The following is a 25,452-nucleotide window of genomic DNA, read 5'->3' as shown; positions in this document are numbered from 1 at the left end:
AATCTTCCTCTGCAAAAGGCCTGCCAGACACCCCAAAAGAGGGTCCCAAAATTTGGGCTGGGTTAAACATTGGAGGTACCACATGAAATCAACATAAAATGAACTATTTCACTCCACTAAGAATAAAAACCCCATTGCCAGACAAATCGTCTGCTGCATAAGGCCCGCCAGACACCCCCAAATGTTGACCCTTAATGCACTCAGTGGACACTCTGGTAAAATTTGACCAGAGTATACATTCAAAGTACCAGATGAAAGTAAGTTTAGATCAACAGGTACATGTTACTGAGTACAACACGGCCCATACCTGACAAATTGTCCTCTGCATAAGGTCCGCCAGACCCCCCAGAGAGGGTCCCAAAATTTGGGCTGGGTTAAACATTTGAGGTACCACACTGGGGGGTCGCGCCTTCAGATTATAACAATTGCAATACAAACCAGGGGGGCCCAAGAAACAGGTTCTCATGACCTGCAAGTATGATCATGTTAATTCTAGTTCAAGTGGGAAATTACGCCATTAAGATAGTTACAATGCCAAGACAAACCAGGGTGTGTCAAAGGAAGGTTTCTTACGACCTTCATGTATGATCATGTTTATTCAGTTCAAAGTGTTTTATGATTTGATAAATGCTTCAAGTTATATTGTGATTATAACGTCAGTAGCACTATTATTAAGATTTCATATTTGCATTCAGAGGTTGGCAGAAAAGAAAAGGCTAGGTGTGGTTTGGAAACGGCTTTTCTTTTAACAAAAGAATTCACATTTGCTTGAAAACACAGCTCTATGGTAACAATTATATGGGAATTTATAAAAAATTCAGTCAATCGTGACAGATCAACACTTGCTTTTTTTTAGAATTTTGTGTTGTGGAAAACACCCTGAATGGATCAGGTTAATGCAACCTTTCTTGGCATTTTACCGGGAGGTAAGAAAAGTTTTCCCGGGAAGCTTGATGTCGATTTCACGAGAGAAGTGACGTGCTCGTCACACACCTCAGAAAAAAGAAGTTAAATTCACTGTGTATGGCTTTCCCTTCTTTATTGAGGGTATTCAAAAACAGCACAGCTCACGCCGTGGCACAGCTCACGCGCCAATATCATGACTCTCTGTCTAGTGTAAGACGTTTATTCAAACAGATAGATGGCAAATCTGAGACGTAAGGCCTTGTGAACATTTAGTTATATAGTGGAGGTTTCATAACAGATATTTGAGTATTGAAATAAAAACTATGTCACATTATGAACATACATTTACATTTAACAACAAGAACAAAATCATAAAACATGATGGGTAATTACATTTCACATTTGGTGGTGCGATAGTTTCGACGAGGTGAATATCAGTAACGGCCCTTCTCTTTTGAACAGAAAAATAATTTTGTATCCAACCGTGACACTCCGAGAAAAGTTGTGAAGATCAGGACGAAAATACATCAAGAATAGAACATTCATCTTTTCGTGTCACCAAACCCTGTTCATCTCTTTCCGTGACCTGACAAACTTGATATTTTCACATAGGTCTGTGCCACGATTTTGTTAGGTTTCTCGATACGATAAACTTTTCGGGACCGACCATAAATATGGAAATATTTGGCCGGAATTCAGCTTTTTAGATGATAAAACTTGCTAAATAAACGGAGATCATAGGTTTTTAAACACAATTATCACCAAAAGATTTCCAAATGGTATTAGGGACTGTCATTTACCATTCTTATAGCAGGCTTTGAGGACTACCTAAGCATGTTTGGGTTTGTAGGAATCCATAGCCAAGCTATCAGGCTATAGCAGGCTTTGAGGACTTCATAGCTGATCAGATATATATTCACAAGAATCAGATTCATGCCTTTTTTTTATTACATTTCAACGATAGGCCTAATCTATGATATCAATAATAGTATTCAGAGACCTGATTTTATAAATACGTGATTTTAATCTCAATAAAATCCTTCCATCTTTAAGAACAAAACATAAATTTGACCATCTGTTGACTCTCAGAGCTGATGTCCAATGTTTCATTATGCACACTGGGATTACAGAGGGTCAACTGTGTGGGGTGAGGGTCTGTCTAGCGGGCCTTATGCAGAAGAGGATTTGTCAGGCAATGGGTATTTTGTAATAAGTCGAGTGTAATAGTTCATTTTATGTTGGTTCCATGTGATACCTCCAATGTTTAAGCCTTATGCAGAGGAAGATTTATCTGGTGTGGCCCATTCTGTACGCTGTGATATGAACCTGTTCATTCAAACGTACCTTTATGTGGTACAATCGATATATATATTCCAGACCAATTTTACCCGTGTATACCTGAAGGGTCAACTTTTTGTGGGTGTCTGGCGGGCCTTATGCAGAAGATGATTTGTCTGGCAATGGGTATTGTGCAATAAGTACAGTGCAATTGTTCATTTTATGTTGGTTTCATGTGGTACCTCCAATGTTTAACCCAGCCCAAATTTTGGGACCCTCTCTGGGGGGTCTGGCGGACCTTATGCAGAGGACAATTTGTCAGGTATGGGCCGTGTTGTACTCAGTAACATGTACCTGTTGATCTAAACTTACTTTCATCTGGTACTTTGAATGTATACTCTGGTCAAATTTTACCAGAGTGTCCACTGAGTGCATTAAGGGTCAACATTTGGGGGTGTCAGGCGGGCCTTATGCAGCAGACGATTTGTCTGGCAATGGGGTTTTTATTCTTAGTAGAGTGAAATAGTTCATTTTATGTCTATTTCATGTGGTACCTCCAATGGTTAACCCAGCCCAAATTTTGGGAACCTCTTTGGGGGTGTCTGGCAGGCCTTTTGCAGAGGAAGATTTGTCTGGCGTGGCCCATTCTGTACTCTGTGAGATGTAACAGTTCATTTACACTTACTTTCATGTGGTACCTCCAATGTTTGATCCAGCCCTTGAATGGCCCCTTCTTTTGGGGGGCCAGGGGCCACACGCAGCAGGGGCTCCCCGGCAGACATCTATATATGAATATGTTGGGTTACACAGTAAATGTTCCTGTGTTCGGATATTGGTACCTTGTTCGTTTGACCAAAGTGCTCTGGGCTGCCGCTCTATATGTGTCGTCAATGGCCCTGAAAGCAAACCACATGGTCTTATATCTGTACATTTGTCTTTTATCCAGAGTTGAATCGGTCTCGGCAGACCATCGTGACTGATTTTTCTCTGCTGTGATAGAGTGAGTGAGTGAGTGAGTATGATATTACGTCGCTTTCAGCAAATTTCAGCAACATTCCAGCAAAGATCAACAACAGCCCAGAAATGGGCTTCACACATTTTTATCCATGTGGGGAATCGAACCCCGGCTTTCGGCGTGACGGGCGAACGCTTTAACCAAAAGGCCACCTCTATCATATTTCTTGCAATGTTTTTTGTATGTATAACGCATGTGTTTCTAGCGTACATGGTTTGCCATCCTACAGTTGCAGACTGTTTGGTGGCTTGACGCAGTGACAACACCAGGATGGAGAACCTGCTGGCGGCCATGTTTGTCTGTCTGTGTGTCACCACATCCGGGGTAGTTGGAGACAGACAGTTCTTTATTGCTGCTGCGGAAGAGTACTGGGATTATATGCCGCTAGGGGCCGACGTTGTCAACACCGAGGGGTATGTCTACAGGAGTGAATGAGTGAGTGTGTTGTGTTCCACTCTGCTTTTAACAGTATTCTAGTTATATCACGGCGTGTCAGCTTAATGTGGGAGGAAAGCCCGAAGTGATGCAGGTCTCAGAGGTTTACCACTTCGGTGAAACCTACGAGCACGGGTATGGTGCTGACAAACCTAGAAACATAATCGGGGCGAACCGGGATTCGAACCCACAATCATAGGTTTCTGGCGTGTCCAAGGGACGCAACTCTGCACAGCGAATCGCGGCGCCTTAGACGACTTGGCCACCCGTGCCCCAGTGTGTGAGTGAGTGAGTGAGTGTGCGTGTGAGTGTGAGTGTGAGTGTGAGTGTGCGGGTGAGTGTGTGAGTTTGTACACATACAATTCCTGAATAGACACACATTATACTACCTATTAGACAATCAGATTGTTTGTATCACTGATACCCATCTTGATAAATCGTTTGGGCAAAAGAGGGCAAACATTCATGATCCAATACGTAAAGATAACAATTCTTCCGGGGTGTGAAGTTATACAGTAAACTACGGTTATAACGAACTCAAAGGGACCACTAATCTTAGTTCGTAATAACCGTAGTTCGCTATAAGCATATATACAACATATATACAACACATGGTCGGGACTAAAATTAAGTTCGTTATATCGATCAGTTCGTTATAAACGTAGTTTACTGTACATGTATATTAAGCCAACTTAAGCTTTCAATCGAATACATGATCTCGAGAATATCTTTGAGGAAACAATTAGGGCTAAGATACACTGCAAACACGAAAACGTCGTTTTTTTCCGTATATGGTCATTGGACGGGAAAACGACGTTATTTGGACGTTTTCAAACCATCGTTTTTCCGTCCAAATAACGTCGTTATTTGACATCGGAATTTACTGGGAGAGAACGATAACGTTAAGCTCCTCCCTTTCTTGATTGACATTGTCAATCAAGCAACAGCGTCTACCGGTATTTCTACTTCTCGGTTTTCATTGGTCAGTCCCCGCGTGTTAGATTACAGGCCCGCGTTTGACGCAGCACTCGAAGCGCTTAGCGGAAGTACTGAAATCAATCGTTCTGCGCATGCGGATTACTTAATGCCTTGACCAAATTTTCCGTTCTGTGCATGCGCGATTTCGCGTATTGTTTCCTAGATTTAATGTCACCACTATTTGACAATGGTTCATAAATACAGTCACGTGAAGGTTCGGAATCGTAACGAGTAACTCCATTTAAATTGAAGAGTATCCCCAGTGATATGGGAGATTCCAAGATGAAACTATTCTATGGCTATCTAGGCTGCCACCCAAACCGATCTAAACGGGACCCGATAGCTTATTGTATGCTATATAGTCATATGGAAGTGGACAAGAACTATACATTGTATTCCGGCCGATTGTGTTCTTGCATTTACTTATAAGTCAGGAAAATGGACTTAAAAGGGGAGTTGTTGAATGTAATTATTTTAATTATTAAATGTTGCCTATACACTAATCTGGACGAACTTCTCATTGTTCTGTTTATGTCATCCTATATACTATTAGTATGTTACCATTCTAAAGTCAACCTCTCACATAACATTATATTGTTCATAGTATCAAAGTTTAATCAACAATATCAAGAGCAGCGATTTAAACCGCTGAAACACCCAAACACAAGGCTGTTATCAAGCGCTAGTGCAGACGTGATGCATCGTAAAAACTGTATCGTGATGTCTTCAGAAAAACAATTATACTACGAGATAGTACGGCTAACGCTGACTCACCGGTGGAACAAAGACAATATCGCTAATACAGATATAACGTATTTGAATGTTCATACTAAAGACAAACAATCATTATTTTTGCAGTGACGATATAACACGTATACACGTTTATTGTTAACTTTCATCAGTTTTGCTCTTCATTTTAATAACTTTGTTTTCACATATATATGTAGCAATACCCGACAAGCATGTCATACATAATTATGGGGCAGTTTTCAATCTTGTACTGACTTACTCTGGTGTTAATGAGCGAAGTTTATTGGCTTGTGTGTAAAACCCCGTTTTTTCTGGTAATCCTATTATTACTTAGTTTATTTCTACCTAATGACACCCTGTACTCTGGATCATGGTTCCGTGACTATCCATAACAATGAAGATGAACATTCAGTTCAAGTAAATGAATGAGTTTGTTTTGACGCTACAGTCAATCAAAAAACCAATGCTGTGAGGTTTGATAACACACTTCTACCAGGTCGAACATCGTGGATCCTCATTTTCTGCCTAAAGAGAATCATAGTTCATATGCTAATCCATCTGGGAATACCCCCCACTCAAGATGACCTTACTTGTTGCTAAATCTATCATCTATCCTCCCAATCTCCCCCCAAACGCTCCAACCCCCCCCCCCCCCCCCCCCCCGCACGCACGCACGCACGCAAACACACACACACGCACACACGCACGCACACACACACACACACACACACACACACACACACACACACACACACACACACACACACACACACACACACACACACACACACGCACACACACACACACACACACACACACACACACACACACACAACTGACCTAAATAACCTGGACAGGAAATACTGCTGATAGCCTCTGGTCAACTCAGCCGCGCCACCGCAGAATGTTCGTCCAACTCTGCAGGGGGCATTCTCAGTGGCTTCAAACGCGCTGAAATGTTTTCGCCTTGCATCCAAGATCCAAGTGAAATCGTATGAAATTTGGCTATTTTAGGTCCTATCTCTTTTTTGATTACCCAATACAGTCAATTCATAGTTACACGGTTGTGAAGAAGCCTACAACTTTATAAGACTTATTCATCTCATTCCAAGAAAGCTACTCGCGCTCACATAAAGTTGTAGTTATAATGTCACTGTTTTATTTCTGTAAAAATATATTACATGTTCAACAATAACAATTAAGATGAACATTCAATTTCCGATATAAGTAAATGAATAAGTGCGTTTTACGCCACAATCAGTCAAAGACCAACGTTGTCCGGTCTGATGACACACAATCTACCAGGTAGCACATTGTGTACACCCTATCCCCATTGAAGTCTCCACTGTGGGTATTCCTGGGAACGAAAAGGCCCCATGTACCTAGAAATTTCATCAATACATTCATGCGCGGCATTCTCTGCCTAAAGAAGATCATATAGTTAACATGCTAATCCAACTCGAACTACCATCCCGCTCAAGATGAATGTTTTATGTAACATCCAACAGGCCCACATTTACGCACGCACGCACGCACGCACGCACGCACGCGCACACACATATTTGGATTTACCAATCCCAGAATTGAGAAGACGTGCGTTACGAAACTCCTCCAAGTCATCATCAATATCCGTATATGTCTGTGATATCATTACCCATCCAAAGCCGAATATACATTTATTGTGTTTTCTTGACAACAAATGTTATAATTGGGATAACACTTTCTGAGTAAAGTACAGATTCTCGTACTTTCTTGGGTTGAGTCCCGTCCGGGATTTGAACCCACACTGTGAGTGAGGCACCCAATCGCCAGAACACAAAGTTGGCGATCTAACCCAGCCACCGAACCAAAAATGTAAGTCAAGATGACGTATACTTTGTGTACTCCTCTGACAAGAGAAAAATGGCACGGCTTCTATGACCGAAAGCTTTGAACCAACAATGCCTTTAAGAAAGTGGTCAACAGTAACACACATTATATTTGGATACCACTTTCTCAGTAAACTACATATTTTTAGGGTGGAGATAATAGACGTTGATGGTTGATTATCAATGGACAAATTAAAGCCAAAACTTAACTTATGAATGATTGGTAATGGGAAATGGACAATAGGCAAACGGGAGGCGGGGTAATCAGCGCCATGCCAGTTATCTGTTGGCTTCCCTTGTTGCGTTCCCTTCTTTGCTATCTTTTTACTTTTGTTGTTCTTACAGGTACAAATATATGTTCTCTGCCTCATAGCATTTAATAATATGCACCTGATGAAGGAGAAAGTATATATTCCGAAACGCAGTGTTCCTCCGTTGACATCCATAAATATTTTTCCTTGTGTGTATCAGTTCATTTTCCCCTTCAAAGACTCAATCTAGCTTTGTTTTTAAATGTGGTGATATTTGCGTAGATTATAATATGGTCATGCCTATATACATTTGGGTCTTTGTCTACATAAGCATTTAGACATACAATTTAAAGCTAAGGACATTGCTAATTCTGCAGGAATGAAGTACACGTCATAGCAAGCTGTGATCTTTATTCATACTTTAGATATTCGTAATGGAGATCTGTAACTGAAGTTTATCGTAATCTTCCGCAACTCTCACCTCCTGACCAGTTGAACGTCTTAGTGCATTCAGATGCCATTGTAAAATTCCAGGCTGCCCCTCTTTCTGTGATGTTTTGACGGATGAAATCTATTGCGTTATAATAATCTCTGTTTGCTGATATATAATATGTACATGCTGTAAAATATTTACGATATTTTAAACGTGTAATTCGATGCATATGCAATGCAATGTGAACATAAGTGCAGATGCACGAAGGCGGTTATAGTCATAGTTATACTGCGATGGATGTAGGGGAATGGTAGGGGGATGTATGTATGTATGAAAGCACGAATACCGATACATGAGGGCGGATATAGTTATAGTTCGATGGATGTTGGGGAATGGTAGGAGGATGGATTATGTATGAAAGCATGCGCATGGATCCATGATGGCTGACGTAGACATAATGGTGGGGAAAGGAGAATGTGATGTGTGTGTGTGTGTGTGTGTGTGTGTGTGTGTGTGTGTGTGTGTGTGCGTGCGTGCATGTGTGCATGCGTTGCGATACGAGGGTTTGCGAACATGTTGTCAGATGATTGTGTGAGTAAGTTAAGTGGTTGAGGATGTGGCAGGTATGGGTATTGGTACATGCAGACTTGGGGTTGGGGGACTGGGTGTGCCTGTACTGAGGTCTTTTGTTTCACTCATTTATAATGTTTTCTTTCACTCAAATACTGAAACTGTAGTGACTCAAAGGTCATACTGGCCGGGCATTCAACATATCTACCCAAACTACATTCGTAGCCATTTTTTGGTGTACAATTCTTCTTCTACCTCTCTCTCACACACACACACGCACGCACGCACGCACGCACGCACGCACGCACGCACGCACGCACGCACGCACGCGCGCATTAATTGTTTTATTAAATGTATCTTCGAGAGTCAGTAAGAAACTAGAAATAACTGCCTTTGTTCTGTAAACCTCACCAAGTTTCAGCTTTCGCCTCTTCCTTTGTGGACTGAGGTTTCACATTTGTAAAATGATCTCTCTTATCTGTCTGTACCATCAACTTAACTGCCCTCACCCCCTGCAGTTTTCCCGTCCCATATTGCCAAGCAGGTGACCCACAAGGAGGAATACCGCCCTCCCTCAGTCCAGTGATACTGTGCCTAGCACAATATGTTGGGGATATGTAGCCTTGCTGTGGGCAAACATTTTGTAACAATTTGGCAAACTTTGATATGTAAACAGCAAATATTATTCAGTTTATTTCAACAAAAACGGAAAAAATCGGATCCTACTTATTTTGTGGATACCATAACAATAAATCAAGCCAATAGATCGTTTGAGCTGGCATGAATATAAAAAATAATTAGCAAGTCGATAGTCATAATTCCCTCTGTTTGTCCCACGTGAAATGTTCTTCATGAATAGAATAGATGGCTGATAGACGTTCGACCGAATAATATCATTTGCTAACTTCAACTGTTCATCTAATTTCCATGAATGTATGTTACATAGTTCATATGTTCATGGGCTTCTTCACTGAATGTATAGTGTGGAGGACTACTTCACTTGAGGATAAGTAACATAAATAATGATGATAATTATGATAGTATTGCCATTATTATTCCTTCAGATTATTAAAAAAAAGTTATTATGTTTTCATAGAGAGAAAGAGGTATGGAGATTGTGAGATTATTTTTAGCATCGGAATTGTTAGCATAATTCTTAAAGATATTATGTTTTGTTTGTTTGTTGTTAAATGCTGCACTCAGCAACGTAAGGATATTAAAACATTACATTTCGGTTCAGTTGTATTTTTATATTTGTATCATTTTGCAAATGTTACAGAGACCTGATAAGGAATATATAATAATGTATAGTCGCTATTCTTAAAGTAAGAATATGTTAGATTTATCAACCAGAAATATTGCACACAAGAGGATAATCATATTTCTTGACACTATTCAACGTCGAAGTCAACGATATTTGTGTATGTTATTGCTACATGACACGGATACGTCATGATAAAGCAATTAGAAATTGGCATTTGATGATATAAGATAGCTACGCGATAAATCACAAAGAACAAAGAAGGAAGCGATATTTATTTCACGATAAAACATTGTTCTATCATGACGTCATTTATTGAGATTCGAACATGCACTCGCAACTTGAAAAGTAAAAATTGTAAATTTGACCTTATTTTTGAGAGGTATGTGTCTAGTGAGTTGTTCCCAATAAATGTTGCTGGAGAATCCGAAAGTGAGAGTGATATGACAATCGGTATTGGGAGAAAAGGTACAGATGATTGACGAGAAAATTGTGAGAATATGCGGGACCAAACTCAAATCCTAAAAAGGATTTATCTAGCATGGCCGCTGTCGGATTCTATTCAAGGAATCATCATTATTTAAGTGCGGGTAAATATTGTAAAGCGTGTATTTTTTCCTAATTTAACACCCTAAAAGAGGCTGAACGTAATGTTGACATCTCATATAGAAAGAAACGAGTCGTTATTTTCTTAATTACATGACCATATACACTAACATTATATCTTTTCATGTTTATCGGTCATCAAAAGCAACATAAGCATTTCCATTATCATGAGAAACCCTTGCCAAAAGTAGCGCCAACTGCACCATTGCGACAACATAGGAGCATGTTTCATGATTCATCATAATAAATGATGACATTGGATGTTCGCAAAAACGCGAGCTCATTCCGATCCACTAGTGGCACCCGCCACAAACACATCCAAAGGCAAGCCAATTGTTCACCCGAAAAGGCAGAGACATCTGACATCATTTTTGTCATTGATACGTCAAACCTGGAAATGCCGTCTACACGTCCAACACAAAGCCCAAGCCAGGACCCAAATACTTCAAACCCGGCCAAAGTTCTGTTAATTACATACATTTCCCCCTAACCTTAAATAATCTATACTAGTTCTGAAGTAAATCGTATTTACCCGTATGAATCGTCTTATGTTATTTATTGCCGATAAACAGAATATGCACACTTTCTGAAAGTACTGTGTGATAAGTCACGCACCAAACCTATACTCTCGATATACATGCTGCTCTTACTTAAAAAAGAATATTGGGTTAACAAGATACGTATATTAAAGTACCATGCTTTCCTGATGTGCTCTCATTCTAATTTGAAATAATGGCATAAATAGTTACCACTCATCTTTCAATATTTTTCAAGGTTGGGTTAATCACGAACATATTTGAATATGTACAACATCTATACTTACTTATCTTTATACCTAAAGGCATCAGGTTTGTCTGTCATAAGACCCCGAAACCAATATTTGGCTCTTGGCTCCTTGTTCTTATATTTTATAAGTATTGTTTAAACAACTGTTTTTTTCTGTAAAATATGTTCATTTCAGAAATTAGATGTTATTCTAGCATCAGGTCTGTGGTACGTTTACTGCATCAGCATTACATTAAAACGATATTACATTATATAAATCCACACAGAGGAAATGCTTAACATTTATCTTTTAAGGAAGAGTGCAGGACGACTTGCTTTATACATATAAATGTGGACATATATGTATGGACATTTGGATGATACAGATATATACCTCCTTAAAGATAGTGTTCGTAGATGACTGTAGAAAATGGAATAATTATGTGAGTAATCGGGTTAATACCACGTTCAGCAATATTTAGCCATATTGCGATATTGGTTTCCAACATACAAGACGGACCATGAAATTATGACTTGAATTTGGACCTGGCTTTCTGGTGTGATGTAACACCCCAGAATCTCCGGTAGAAAAAGGGATCAAAGCACGAATTAAGATCACGAGATGATACTGATGTATACATCTGGACATATATTTGCGTAGTATTACTACCTTAATTCATCAGTATATATGTATTTTGCATAAAAGGATATTATAGGATCGACGCTGACATGCGCATATAACCTATTCACCAGTGCTGTAATATTTCATTTCTTCTGACACATATCGACACGAGAAATTATATTTAAATTTAAAAGGAGCCCAAGTGGGATAAAAATTTGAGTCTGAACCTGTTGAACAAGGCTTGTCTCATTTTGGGCTATAGCATTGCCGCAAGGCCTGGACGGAAGGGAACACCTGTTTGCACCCATTAGATACCAATCACAACTTCTCTCTCCAAACGAAAACAAAATACGAAAAATGTCGGAAGTGTATCCTTCTAATTTTCTTTTTAGATACATGTTTTAACTTTAAAGTAATTATATGTATCTCATGTATTATTGGTATCTGTGATGCTGGTACCGTTTTGTTGTCATTGTGTAGCTTTTGTGGAGTTATTATGAATATCAAATACATGCCTTGAAATATGGACTTGTGAAAGAACTCATCATTGAATCATTTGCATTTAAATTAATGCATATACCATTTACTTGGCGTGTATGGACATATTATCCATCTACTTATACACACTTATTATGGACATAAACAGAATTTCATTGTACCTTATTATTTAAAAAAATACACGTGAAGATCCGGGTTAGAATAGGCATTCAACAACCCATGCTTGTACGAAGGCGACTTGGCTCGCTGACTTGGTTGATGCATGTCATCGTATCCCAAATGCGTAGATCGGTGCTCTTGATGATAATGACTAAATTGTTTGGTCCAGACTGGATTATTTACGAACCACCGTCATATAGCTGGTATATTGCTGAGTGCGGCGTTAAACAACAAACAATCAAACAAAATCTATATAATTATTAAACACCTTCCAACAATGAGAAATTAAACTTATATTTTCTAAATATTCTGTTATATTTATAACATAATTTGATTCATAATTTAATTATTGCGTTGCTTTCTTCCCTGTCATTCAATGTGCATGTTCAAACCCCTAAACTTTTAATATTTCATTTTTCATAAATGGCTACGTTAGTGCGTTGCCTAGATCTCTCGTTACCTATTCACAAGAATAGATTAAAATAATTTGTTTTACTATCATATTTCTGTTTATCTAATTCATAATACGAAATTGATAATTCATTTATAATAGTATAGATCATATTCGTGTATATCACTATCTGATGCTAAGGTTTTATTTCAGAAAATATAAATAATTCAAAATGTAGAAAGATACACAATTTGCCATTATTTAACTTTTAAACTGTACAAAGTATGATATAATGATCAGAATGCCTGTAACGGGTAGTATTTAAGAAAGAAATATTTGTCGAGAAGTCCAATTTTTCAGATATGCCCTTCAGTAGTAGTATTGCATATCTCCAGAGAGAGGTTTACATTGTAGTTCTCATTATTTGTGGATAATTCAAAAAGCAACATAGAAAATATATATGCTACCATGACGAAAGAATACAGAGTATACATAACTCGCAATTCTATATATTCAGCAAACAGCCCAAAACCGAAACTCCACAACATATCCGATTACACTGATTAAGGCTGTCCCAGTTCTCCATGCAATACTGACGCCCGTTCGTCTCCCAGACCATACAGAATTAATTTAAAAGGAATCCAGCTCAAGTCTAGAACGATTTGGCAAGCCTAGATTGCCTTAATTCTATCCATGAAAGTAAGCATTAATAAAAAAATATTGTTCTTGTCTGCTTCAGATTATATTTTGTAGATACTTATTTTAACTAGGAAAATTGTACTGACACCGGCGCTGTCCCTATTGAAGCTATCCATAAGAATTTCGAATTGCCGTCCATTATTCGATGTCAATACATCGATGACAAGTGAGGATATCATAAAGTAATCGTTGATGCCGCGCTACACTTTGATAAAAATTATAATCAAGTTGACTGGTGTGTACATTACTACAGTGAACATGTACATGATCATGCCCTATTAATCAAGTGCCGTAATGTCAAATACTAATTTATTATTGTGTGATGAATTTAACTGGATCAGTGGTTACATGTGATATTAATATTCCATCAATTTCTTTTCTGGTTGGTCCATCCATGTCTACAAAATGAAAATAATACAATTAAAATGGAGCATAGAACAATTCTTAATTTCAGGCTAGAGCTGTGGAAATCTAGACTTTCCCAATCATTATACACTTGAGTTGGTCTCATGTTTTACATTATTCTCTTGGGTCAACGTCACAGCTCATACCATACACTAACAAGACCAGCTTGCCCCCCGTCGGAGCTCCCGGATTTTGGTTATATCATCTAACATGGCCAACTCTGCTCTTAAGTAAACAAGAACCTAATCAGCGAGGGGTCCTTTATCATCCCTATGTGGCTGCTTATAAAAATCTGATATCTTTTCCCAAAGACCTGGTTAATAATATATTTTCTGCTGAATATTCGAAACAAATAGAGTGAGTTGGTACTACATGTACATATGTACACGGTTCTATTTTAAATGACTGCAGCGCTCCATTATGAAAACAATTTGTTTTAACGCCGCTCTCAGCAGTATTCCAGTGATATATGACGGCGGTCTGTTGTATATGAAATATATGCAAATTGAATCTTGAATCTTGAAAGTTGTAACATTTCCGCAAATAAGTATCACATGCAGTATACAGTATATCAACTGCAATATACTGTATACATCAGTATACAGTGTGTCGCGAGCTCTGCGCTGGGCTGGAGCACACATTTCCTACCCCTCTCCCTTCGGCAAACACATCACGAGGGTTGCAACGAGGTCACAGGTCAGGCGTGCACTCGTCAGTTGTCTAATACGGTCAAGAGTAAGATCTTCCGGAAGACCACTGCACTGGAGGTATGTGGATTATTGAGGAGGTACTACGTGTTTGGAACTGGGAGTTGAACACTAAGCACTTTTAGAGAAGAGCTCACAATAAAACGTTATGGACTCGCGGACGGACTTGTGTTTTCATTTCAAGATGTACATTTATCAGGTTGAACTTCCTAACTGTAACAATAACTGAACTTTACGCCTTTTATACACATTTGTGATGGGGCGACAATGCGACAACGAGACATATTTTGACCTTGAAAATGTCGCGTTACGGCATCGTCGCCCTTTTATAAAATAAAGAAAAGGATTATCAAAGAGCGACAATGCGAACACGCGACAATGCGACAAATGGCCAATTGTCGCGCTTTTGTTAATTTTGACACGTTTTGCTTGTTTTTGTAAAGGCGTCAATGCGACAACGAGACAATGTCCCTTCCATAGTAATCCGTGCAAATAAAACTGAGTAATGAAATAGAAGTTTGACATGCAAGTTAAAAGATAGAGTGTTGCGGCTTCTGATTTCATAGATCTTCAAGAAGGGTTATCAATATGGGATGGGTGATGAGTTCAACTGCATACTCTGTGATTAACAATAATGCTCCGAGTCAATACATTTTGTCAAATGTATGACATGTATTACATGAATGAACATATTGTTTATACTCGTCCATGTTTTTGACGGACAAAATAATTTACATGCTCGGTAAAACTGAGGACGGGCATCATTGTGTGTTTCCGTGCTTTGTTCAGGTGAACAATTGACTTGTCCTTGCATGTGTTTCTGACGGGTGCCACTTGTGTGGCAGGATACGCTCACCTTTTCCCGAACACCCATTGGATGACCTGAACCACTTCGGATTTTTATCCCACATCAGTCTGATACACCATGATATAACTGAAATACTGAAATACTGTACAGTTGAAAATGATGTTTAATGCGATTACCGTATTGTGTTACTGCAACTGTTCATATTTTGTGGAGTGATGTTATGTAATATGTAAAAGAAAGCATATTCAATTGTCCAATTGATTTGAATAGAATATACTTGCGTCAGTGTATTTTCTTAACGCCCCAAATCGTAATTTAAACACATAAAATAACAGATCACGCATGGTGCCTTGACTTACTACTAGATTTAATGGGCCACCCCGGAATAAAATAGTTCCCCCCAAAGCGAGGAACATATGTTTTAGTATGTTTACAAGAAATATATTCCAAACAATATCCTCATTAGATGAGAAGATCTTTTACAGAATTACCTCAGTAAGTCAATTACAATGACAGAGCGTCGTAATACATTTACATCAAGTACAAGACGTCAAAATGGCCGACACGATAAACGTGACGGGAGATATTTCGGAAGTTGTTAATTAACCTGTGGCTATTTCAAGCCTTTGACATCACTGATCAATTGGCCGATCATTGAAAGGTGATTGTGAAGATGTGTCAAATAGATACTAAGGTAAATTCATAGATTTCTGTAAATTGTCACTTCGACAGTTTGGATTTTTTTTCGTGTTTTTTCTCTTTGGGATGGGTTGTAGCGAGGCTATCCTTAAATGGGCTTGCAAACACGCTTCTGTATGAATTCGTACCAGGGAATTCCAAGGGTTTTCCCCAGGAATGTGGAAGTAGTCAGTGTTTACGCCTTTTCAAGAATACAGTCACGTGAAGAACGTCATGTGACCGACCTCGCGTCCAAGTCGTATATCTTGTAAACTTCACTTTAAAAAATTAGTTATTGTTATAACCAAATGAAACACAACCCATTATCCGATAGGGGTAACTGTACATAGCCGTTACCACAATAAACTTGGTAACATTGTTTGGTTTGACTTCTTGGCGCGTGTCTGAATTCCATTAACATGTAACATATCCTAAAACTAGCTTATCAGCAAATCTCGCTGCACTGCGCGCGACGGATACTAGAGCAAGGCATGCCAGAAATACGAAACCTAAAGCGTCCGAAAGGAAGCCTTGGACATCACGTGCGTCGGGGGACCAGCGCCATCTGATTGGCCGTTAACAGTTGTACAAGGCGGAGCAAAAAGCATCGTTTTTCCGTCCATTTTACGCTTGAAAAACTCGACCCTTTTCTGGACACTTTCTAGACGCTGACCAATTAATCAATTTTAATGAATTTTTAGTCGTTTTTCCGTCCAATGACCATATACGGAAAAAAACGACGTTTTCGTGTTTGCAGTGATACATCTTCCTATGAAACTCCATACGTTATGCGTAGGGTACAGACAAGAGTATTACAATGTGGAATTATGGAATAAACTTGATACTAGTATTGAAAGTGCCCTAGATATTACAAGCAAATTTACTATTGTTGGAGATTTAAGTGCAAACCTGTGATCTAGTGCTATACAAGTAATCATCTTAAGGATGTATTGTTTTGTATGAATTTAAGAAATATCATAAGTGAACCAACAAGGGTCATCACACAATATGCCAGTACATCTTGATCCTATAATACTCAGCAAAAATGTAAATACTAATATACATTGTGGGGTATCAGAATTTGACCTCAAAATAAGAGATCATTAGGGTACTTATGTGATTATAAATCCGTCTATCATTACAAAAATTGCATATACAAGAGCCGTTTTGTGTTACAATGAAGGCGACTATCTTCGAATGCACGTATTAATGAAACAAAATTGGTAGAACTATTCAATATAATTGTCAAGATGTCAATCAAGCTTTTTATGAATAACATATTGAACATTTAAAACTCTGTATTCCATCTAAAAAGTTATATTAGACTCAATGATAAACATAAAAAATAAATAATAAAAAATGATAATGATGGTGTGATTCAAATTTAAGGAAAGAATACAGGAAACGATACAGATTACGTTAAAGGCAAACAAAACCAAAACCGTTCCCAGTATTACAGCGTTTATGATACAACGAAATGAGGTTAATAATATGAAGTATAATGTTGAAGAAATTTTATAGGCCAATCTTGATGATAATGTATTAGATTTACATGTTGAAAACAAACATTCTTACTTGAAGCTATTGTGCTATTCAGTAAAGCAATCATATTCGACAACTTGCATTCCTCCGCATACATCTAATGAGAATGATGATGGCCTACCTTACTTCACCAATAATGAGAAAGCAGTAAGGTTAAACGGATACTTTCAGTCTATATCAACACTGAATGATGAAAATGCATGTTTCCTAAATTTTAATAATCGAAATAATCGTCGAAACTCTTACTGTGAATAAAAGCGAAAAATCAGATGTTATAAAATGTTTACGTCTAAAGAAATCATCTGGTCCCGACAAAATTAGTCATCAACTTTTAAAACCCCCGAAATAGATTCAATAAGTAAAGTATTATGTTTATTATTGAATGAGGTGAGGTGAAATTGGGTTTAACGTCGCGTCCAAGATTATTGCACTTATATAGCGACGTGCATGTACGTGTGTGTGTTTGTGTGGCTGCTTGCACTAGTCCGGACTGATGCCGATTTATAGTGCTAGCTCACTGAGATACCATGCCGCAGTTTAACATGAATACCCAACTCAGACACAGTATATTGACTCCGAGCCGACCAATCCTTGTTTAAGCCCCTTAATGCCGAGCGCCAGACAGGGTTACAACAAGTACCATCTTTTAACGTCTTTTGGTATGACGCGGCCGGGGAACGAACCCCGGACCTTCCGCCCTCTGGGCGGACGCCCTACCACCAGACCACGGAGGCGGTCTTATTATTCAATATGTCTTTAAAACATGCGTGTATCCCTCTAAGTGGAAAGTTGCTTATGTCATGCCACTTTGTAGCAAGGTGATCATGCATGCATTGGCCATAAATTATTATCCTGTTACTCATCAGTTGTGTTGGTAAAGTATTTGAAAAGGTGTTTACAAGCACTCGTTTAACTATTTTCATGCAAATAACTTTTATATAATTATAAGTATCATTCTGGTTTTCATGCTGGACATTCAGTTAATTGAAATATACCAGAAGAGTTGTACAGGCGTGGATAAGGAAGAAATTTATTGCATGGTCTTTTGTGATGTTTCGAAAGCTTTTTCTCTTGTTTGGCAGAGGTACATGTTGTTGAACAAGTATTGTGTAAGGGCACAGTTGTTGGGATGGTTATATAAGCCAGTTATATAAGCGATCGTAGTCAAAGCGTCTTTGTTAATCGAGCTACTTCCAAGCCCAGAACATCTAGCGCTGGCGTGCGCCAGGGTTCAGTGATTGGCCCTTTTTTATTTATCGAATACGTCAACGACATACATGTAGCTGATGAATTAGATTGTAAACTAGAAGTCTTTGCCGCTGACTCATCTCTGGGTATTTCTGCAGCTGGTAACAATTAGACTGAAATGAAATGCAGACTACATTTGGGGCTAGATGGTAAATTTCAAGATTCTTGTAATGGCCGCGCCCACACTGGTGCCAGCGATGTTACCGAGAGTGTAACGAGGGTGTCACGCGCTGGGAAGGAGCTTGCTGCATAAGTAAATGTCACGTGGTATTTGTCACAAGGAAAGGGCTATATATGGTGTTCATTATTAGTATTTTTGTTTTCTATATGTCGTGCGATGATACCACTTGTACGTTGCCGTATGGTGTTGTGTGATGGGTAACAATTACGCGTCACCTCCAACTTTTCAGAGATAAGTGCAGGATCAACGGCCTATTTCAAATTATATGCATATCACATATCATATTGTCATGTGACCCAGGCAGTAATCGTTGCAGCTCGTTTAAAAAAAAGTAAGCCATCATATATCACTTTACCCATATGCCGTAATCCATCAAACACTCTGCTTATGAAAATGTGTGTGTGTGTGTGTGTGGGGTCATTTCCGGCTTTCCTCCAACATTAAGCTGACACGCCGCGATATAACTGGAGTACTGTTAGAAGCGGCGTAAAATCCAACTCACTCACTCACTCACTATGATATATGGACATGGACGTGTGAGAGACGAGCAATAGGCAGTTGTTGGGCAACATGTATTTACATTCCTAGTTTTAAGTCTACCTACGGGAACACGTCTATCACTGAAATTAACAGTGCTGTTTCTGACGTTGTTGGTTGCAATTTGTAAGCGGTGATGTTAAAACAAATCCTGGTCCCAGAACCCCAAGCCATAGTCATAAATTTAAAAGCCACCCAAGCGGAACTGACTACCCTGAATCATCACACGTTCTATCTGCTTGCCGTAAAAGGCGACTATGCTTGTCGAAAGAGGCGACTATGCTTTTCGTAAAAGGCGACTGTGCTTGCCGTAAAAAGCGACTATGCTTGTAGTAAGATGCGACTATGTTTGTAGTAAGAGGCAACTTACGGGATCGGGCGGTCAGGCTCCTGACTTGGTTGATTCATGTCATTGTATTCCAATTACGCGGGGCGATGCTCATGCTGTCAATCATTGGGTTGTCTGGTCCTAACTCGATTATTTACAGACCACAGTCATATTGCTGAGTGCGGCGTTAAACAACAAACAAACACAAGTCCTATCGTTTTGCGAGTGCCTTCAATGAACAGTTACGAATGATTCAATCTGACAACGATGTATTCAGGGGCGAAACTACCATTTGAGCAGAAAGGCACTTGCTTACACCTTAAGAAAATGTTTTAGCACCTACAAAAACACAGTTTAAAAAATAGTAAGTAAGCCTCAATTTACCATCAATGCATTAAATTATAAGTTCAAACTCTACACGGTCGAACATGATATTTATTGTCTGACTTGAAAATCGGTATCTTTACGCACTTTAGGATTTTAGTGGTAGGTTGTTTTATCATAGCCGTGAAAACCCTGGTCATGATCACAAGCCAGTGAGTTCTGCCACTGCAGAACGCTCGTTTAGCGCAATGAGGCGGATCAAGACATGCCTTAGCGAGTTCGGGCGCTTCACGCCATCATAAAATTGGTTTTGCTTACACGTAAAATTAGCCTACATGTAGTTGCGCCCCTGGTATTGCGTGATAGAATGCAGTGCCTTGTGTCTGAAACTGACAATTGCAACAGTCTTGGCGTAATAACGTCATTACTGACGGTCTGAGGGATGTGACGGGGGAAACGTGGAACAAGACGGAAGAAAAAGTCAGAACTTTTTAGCTCAGAAACTGAATTGCGGAAACTGTTCCCATTGACAGAACACATCGTTTGAATCCGAAATCCAGGAGTAGGACAGTAATTGTGCATTTCTCATTCTATAAGGATAAACTTTCCGTTGTCGTTTCTTGCTGTGGGATTTTGATTCAAATAAAGCTATAGTACGGGAGCCTGGGCGTCTTACTATATTTATCTAAATCAGATGAAGGTAATTAAATAGTGGATTAAACTTATACGTGTGCCACATTATCCTTGTCCTTACCAGTTACCTGATGCTAGTATCTTTAGATAATAATGGCAAACATACATTGGCAGCTGATGTCAGAACACTGCCATTTTCGTGTGGGTTTTGCCCAAGATGTTGGGGATAAATTATCATTTGTTTCTACCTTTAAACAAAGACTCGTTGATAATTTCGTTCAAGATTTGGTCGGAGAAATATTAGGAAGAACAAAGACACAGACTATTCAAATATTCTTTGTGCATATTGTAAATCTGGGTCCATTGAAAGAAATATTTGCCACATTTAGAAAATTACTTAAATCACCAAGTAATGAACAATTTACTCATCTCAAATGATGTACATACTATTAAGTGAGTAGCCATCTTTATCAAACACATTTTCTATAAGACTTCAAAGAGTTGTTAATTTACCAAATGCCCTGTCAGTCAAGTGACTCCCAACTTTATTCTGTTCTCTGAATTGTACTCCGAGCCGCAAGGCCGAAATATTAAATAAACACATATGTCAGTCTATTATATCTGTCATAACGTAATTAAATAAAATTATTTCAGTTATTACTTGACGCCCCTCACAAGCATCCCCAGATGAGTCTGCACTGCACCGGGTACTAGCATACGCGCCTTTGTTTTGTTTGTTTGTTTGTTTTTTAACGCCGCACTCACCAATATTCCAGCTATATGACAGCGGCCTGTAAATAATCGAGTCTGGACCAGACAATACAGTGATTGTCTTCATGACCATCGATCGAGGCAATTCGGACAAGGGTGACAATGTATCAACCAAGTCAGCGAGCCTGACCTCCTGATCCCCTTAGTCGCCTCTCACGGCAAGCATGGGTTGCTGAAGACCTATTTTAACCCGAATTTTTACAGGTCGCATACTCTCCTGTATAACTGTTGTTTTAGCTATGAAATGAGTAACTGTGTTGAAATGTGGCCCCGTGTGAGGTACCTGGAGTGGTTGCCGTACGCTATCAGGGAACTGTCAAGGATGCTTAGGTGTTGCTATCTACGTTTAGATGTTTAAGAAATGCTTTAATATCTTATTTTGAGGTTTAGGCTACACAAATCCATAACGTACATATTTATAAAGGACAAGCGAAAATAACAGAATTCTGGGAATGGAATCTGACAAGATCTAGTAGAACAATGTTATTGGGCACATTAGACCAATTAATAAGAATGAGCGATGGCATATCACATACATCCTTAAAAGAACCATCCATTTTTCTAGGTTTATTTTTTTAATCAAAATATAACCCGAGTGACAATTTTATATGTTGGACTATACTATTTATTGTGAAAAGGTGATTTTCTTCTTAAATATAACATATTTGGTGATTAATGCCTGCTAGTCTGATTCTTGGAATCAGTGAAAGGTCAACGAGCCGTAGGAACCGCTGCACAGCTTGTTCCGGGTTGACACGAGTAGTCATTTACAGCAGAGTTTCTGAATCTATGACTAAGGGTTTCCCATCGTTTTGTCTGCAGAGATTCCTCTATCCAAGATGGTGATATATTTCAGACTGAAAGCCAGCAGTTCGAAGACAGGACAACATGGAAACAGCCACGTGTTCAAGAAGGCGATATACCGAGAGTACACTGACGAAACATTCACCACAGAGAAACCCAAGCCGGCGTGGTTGGGATTTGTCGGACCGACGCTGTACGGGGAGGAGGACGAGTTCATCAACGTCATGTTCTTCAACAACGCCAGCAAGACGTTCTCCATTCATCCTCATGGCGTCCTTTACAACAAAATCAACGAAGGTGAACCCTGGACATTTACTGTCTTTAGAGTAAATTTTGTAGCTAGGGTATTTGACCCTAAATAGTTCACTCTGCATATTTTGTGGATTATTATTATAATTAATGACGTTAATTATATTTGTATTGCGGTGCATTTCCTGTTTGCGAAGGTCAAGGTCGTCATGGCTGAAATAATGCCGATGCGACGTTAAATTGGAACTAACTCACGTTTAGATTAAATTTGCTCTAAAGGTGCGGCATATGCGGACGGTAGCCATGACAACAACACAGACACGCCCCCTGATGTCGTGGAACCCGGATGTAACTATACGTACACGTGGAAAGTGACGCACAACGCTAGCCCGGCAGAGGGAGACGCGGACTGTTTGACATGGCTGTATCACTCACATGTGGACACCGTCAGAGACACCAACTCGGGATTGGTGGGATTTCTGCTGACCTGCAGACAAGGTTCGTAGCGACACCTGGTGGCACTTAACTGTTAAAAGAATTCTTGTATATCTTTGTTAATCGATCACTGTGATAATAACTTTTAGAATATATTGTCCAATGACATTTGATGACGGTGAATATTATGCACTGATTTTACGAGATATTTTGGGATTCGCACCTGGACTAGTTTGTCAAGATGCTCCGTGGTGTGCATAATTCAATCTAATAAACATCATATAAAGTAATCTAGGATGTCATTGATCAGATAGCGAATCCTGGTAGCTAGGGGACAAAACGTGTTTTAACAGAAACAAATGGTTGAATGCTTGCTACTTTTATTCTCGAGTGAGTGGGTGAGCATGGATAATATTTTAGCCATATAGCGATGGAAACTAGGTACAGAAAAGTACGGTTATAACGAACTCAAACGGACTACTAATTTTAGTTCGTTATAAACCATAGTTCTTTATAAGCATATATACAGCATAACTACAGCAAATAGTCGGGACCCAAAAGTAAGTTCGTTATATCCGTCAGTTCGTTATAAGCGTGTTCGTTATAAACGTAGTTTACTGTATTAGGTTTAAAATATTTGTCGAAAAAAGGACAGTAAAATAGTAAGGTATATTACAGTTTCTGAATAAAAGAAATGAGATAATTTCTTTTAAAAATCTATTCTCTAGTGAATAATGCCGTATATTACTACTATAGTTAGCGAGTGAGTTGGGTTTAACGCCGCTTTAAACAGTACATCAGTAATATCAGGGAGTTATTTGGTTAACATACCTGTGGACAACCTGGAAACGTAACCAGGGTGAACCGAGATTCGAACCCACGATCATAGGATCGCGTCATTCCAAAACGGCATTTCTGACACAGACGAATCAACGTGAAAATCGAAGGCGAGATCAGTGCGTAAGGTCCGGTCTTAGTGCCCCTCCCCGCGGAATAATGTTATACTGTGTTGCAATTATAGTCTGGTTGTGCAGGTGCCCTCAACAACACAGACCTCGCCCGCCACTACGCCTTGTACGTCACCACCGTGGACGAGTCCAAGAGCTGGTACGTCGACCACAACCTCGGACACTTCCCTCTCAACATCAGCAGCAGAGATGCGGACTTCAGATGGACTTCCTCAATCCATGCCATCAACGGCTACGTGTTCGGCAACCTCCCCGACATCACAGCATGTGTAGGGGAAACAGTCACGTGGCACATGGCCGGCCTAGGATCAGTCCAGGATCTTCACTCGCTGTCCATCAGCGGTCATTCGTTTGAATACTATCACCACAGGTGAGACAAGTGTGCACTCCGAACAGATCCTACTGCCTCATGCTTGTCGCCGTCTTGAGATTCCTAAGTAGAATAAGGCCCGATGCTGTACTTCCTTGAATGTCTCCTGGTCAGACCCGCTCTCCAGTGTCAATGCCTGTGGACATGCCTACCAAAGTCGACGATGTTTTCAGAAAACGATGAGTAAGCCGCAGCTGGATTGAAATATAGCATGTGTTTGTTTTTGAACGCACGGTATTTTTGTCCTGGTACGTGAATGCACAGTGGAGATACTGGAGCAAAATTGGTCACCAGTATCTCATGTTTGTCTTTCCGTGGCGATTTCTGTGCAGAATAGGTCCCCGGTATCTCAGGCTTGTCTCCCCGTCGCGATACTTGTGCAGAATAGGTGGCCAGTATCTCATGCTTGTCCCCCCGTAGCGATACCTGTGCAGAATAGGTCCCCAGTATCTCATGCTTGTCTCCCCGTTGCGATACCTGTACAGAATATGTCCACAGTATCTTATGCTTGTCCCCCTGTGGCGATGCAGAATAGGTCCCAAGAATCTCATGCTTGTCTCCCTGTGTGGATTCTTGTGCAGAGTAGGTCCCAAGTATCTCATGCTTGTCTCCCCATGGGGATTACAGGACAGATTAGGTTCCCAGTTCCCAGTTGACATAAGTTTGAACGCGACTTTAAGCATAATTTCCCCTCAGCTCATTCATAGGTAATAACGGATTAGGGGCGTTACCCATGTTTCTGGCAAACTGTGTCTGTGTCATTTGTTTCGAGAAGATCAGGGGTGGTGTGTCAGCATGGTACATTCTTGAGTCTCCAAGGCCGAACATAACTTTACGTTTACTGTCAATAGAAGCAGTGTAAAATCACACTCAATAACTTATTCACTACATTCAGACGATAAAATGTTTTGATTTTTTTTGGAAAAAGTTTCGCAGTGAGTAATATGTACGTGTTATTATTTATATAAGTATGACAGTC

The 25,452-nt window shown here is 39.5% G+C and overlaps 1 protein-coding gene across 1 annotated transcript in view; it reads left to right on the top strand.

Moving 5' to 3' along the window:
• LOC124124444 (hephaestin-like protein) overlaps positions 1 to 25,452 on the top strand; it is a 40,925-nt gene that overhangs the window by 3,654 nt on the left and 11,819 nt on the right. Inside the window, exons 2-5 of the mRNA XM_046487617.2 lie at positions 3,429 to 3,612; positions 22,504 to 22,748; positions 22,980 to 23,198; positions 24,170 to 24,473. Coding sequence (XP_046343573.2) covers positions 3,470 to 3,612; positions 22,504 to 22,748; positions 22,980 to 23,198; positions 24,170 to 24,473 — 911 coding nt within the window. The 5' untranslated portion in view covers positions 3,429 to 3,469. The remainder of the gene's footprint in view (positions 1 to 3,428; positions 3,613 to 22,503; positions 22,749 to 22,979; positions 23,199 to 24,169; positions 24,474 to 25,452) is intronic.

Source organism: Haliotis rufescens, unplaced genomic scaffold, assembly GCF_023055435.1.
Source record: "Haliotis rufescens isolate VD_foot unplaced genomic scaffold, xgHalRufe1.0.p SCAF_12, whole genome shotgun sequence".
Classification (NCBI taxonomy): domain Eukaryota; kingdom Metazoa; phylum Mollusca; class Gastropoda; order Lepetellida; family Haliotidae; genus Haliotis; species Haliotis rufescens.
Note: the sequence above shows the minus strand (reverse complement) of the source record. Positions and strands in the feature narration are given on the sequence as shown.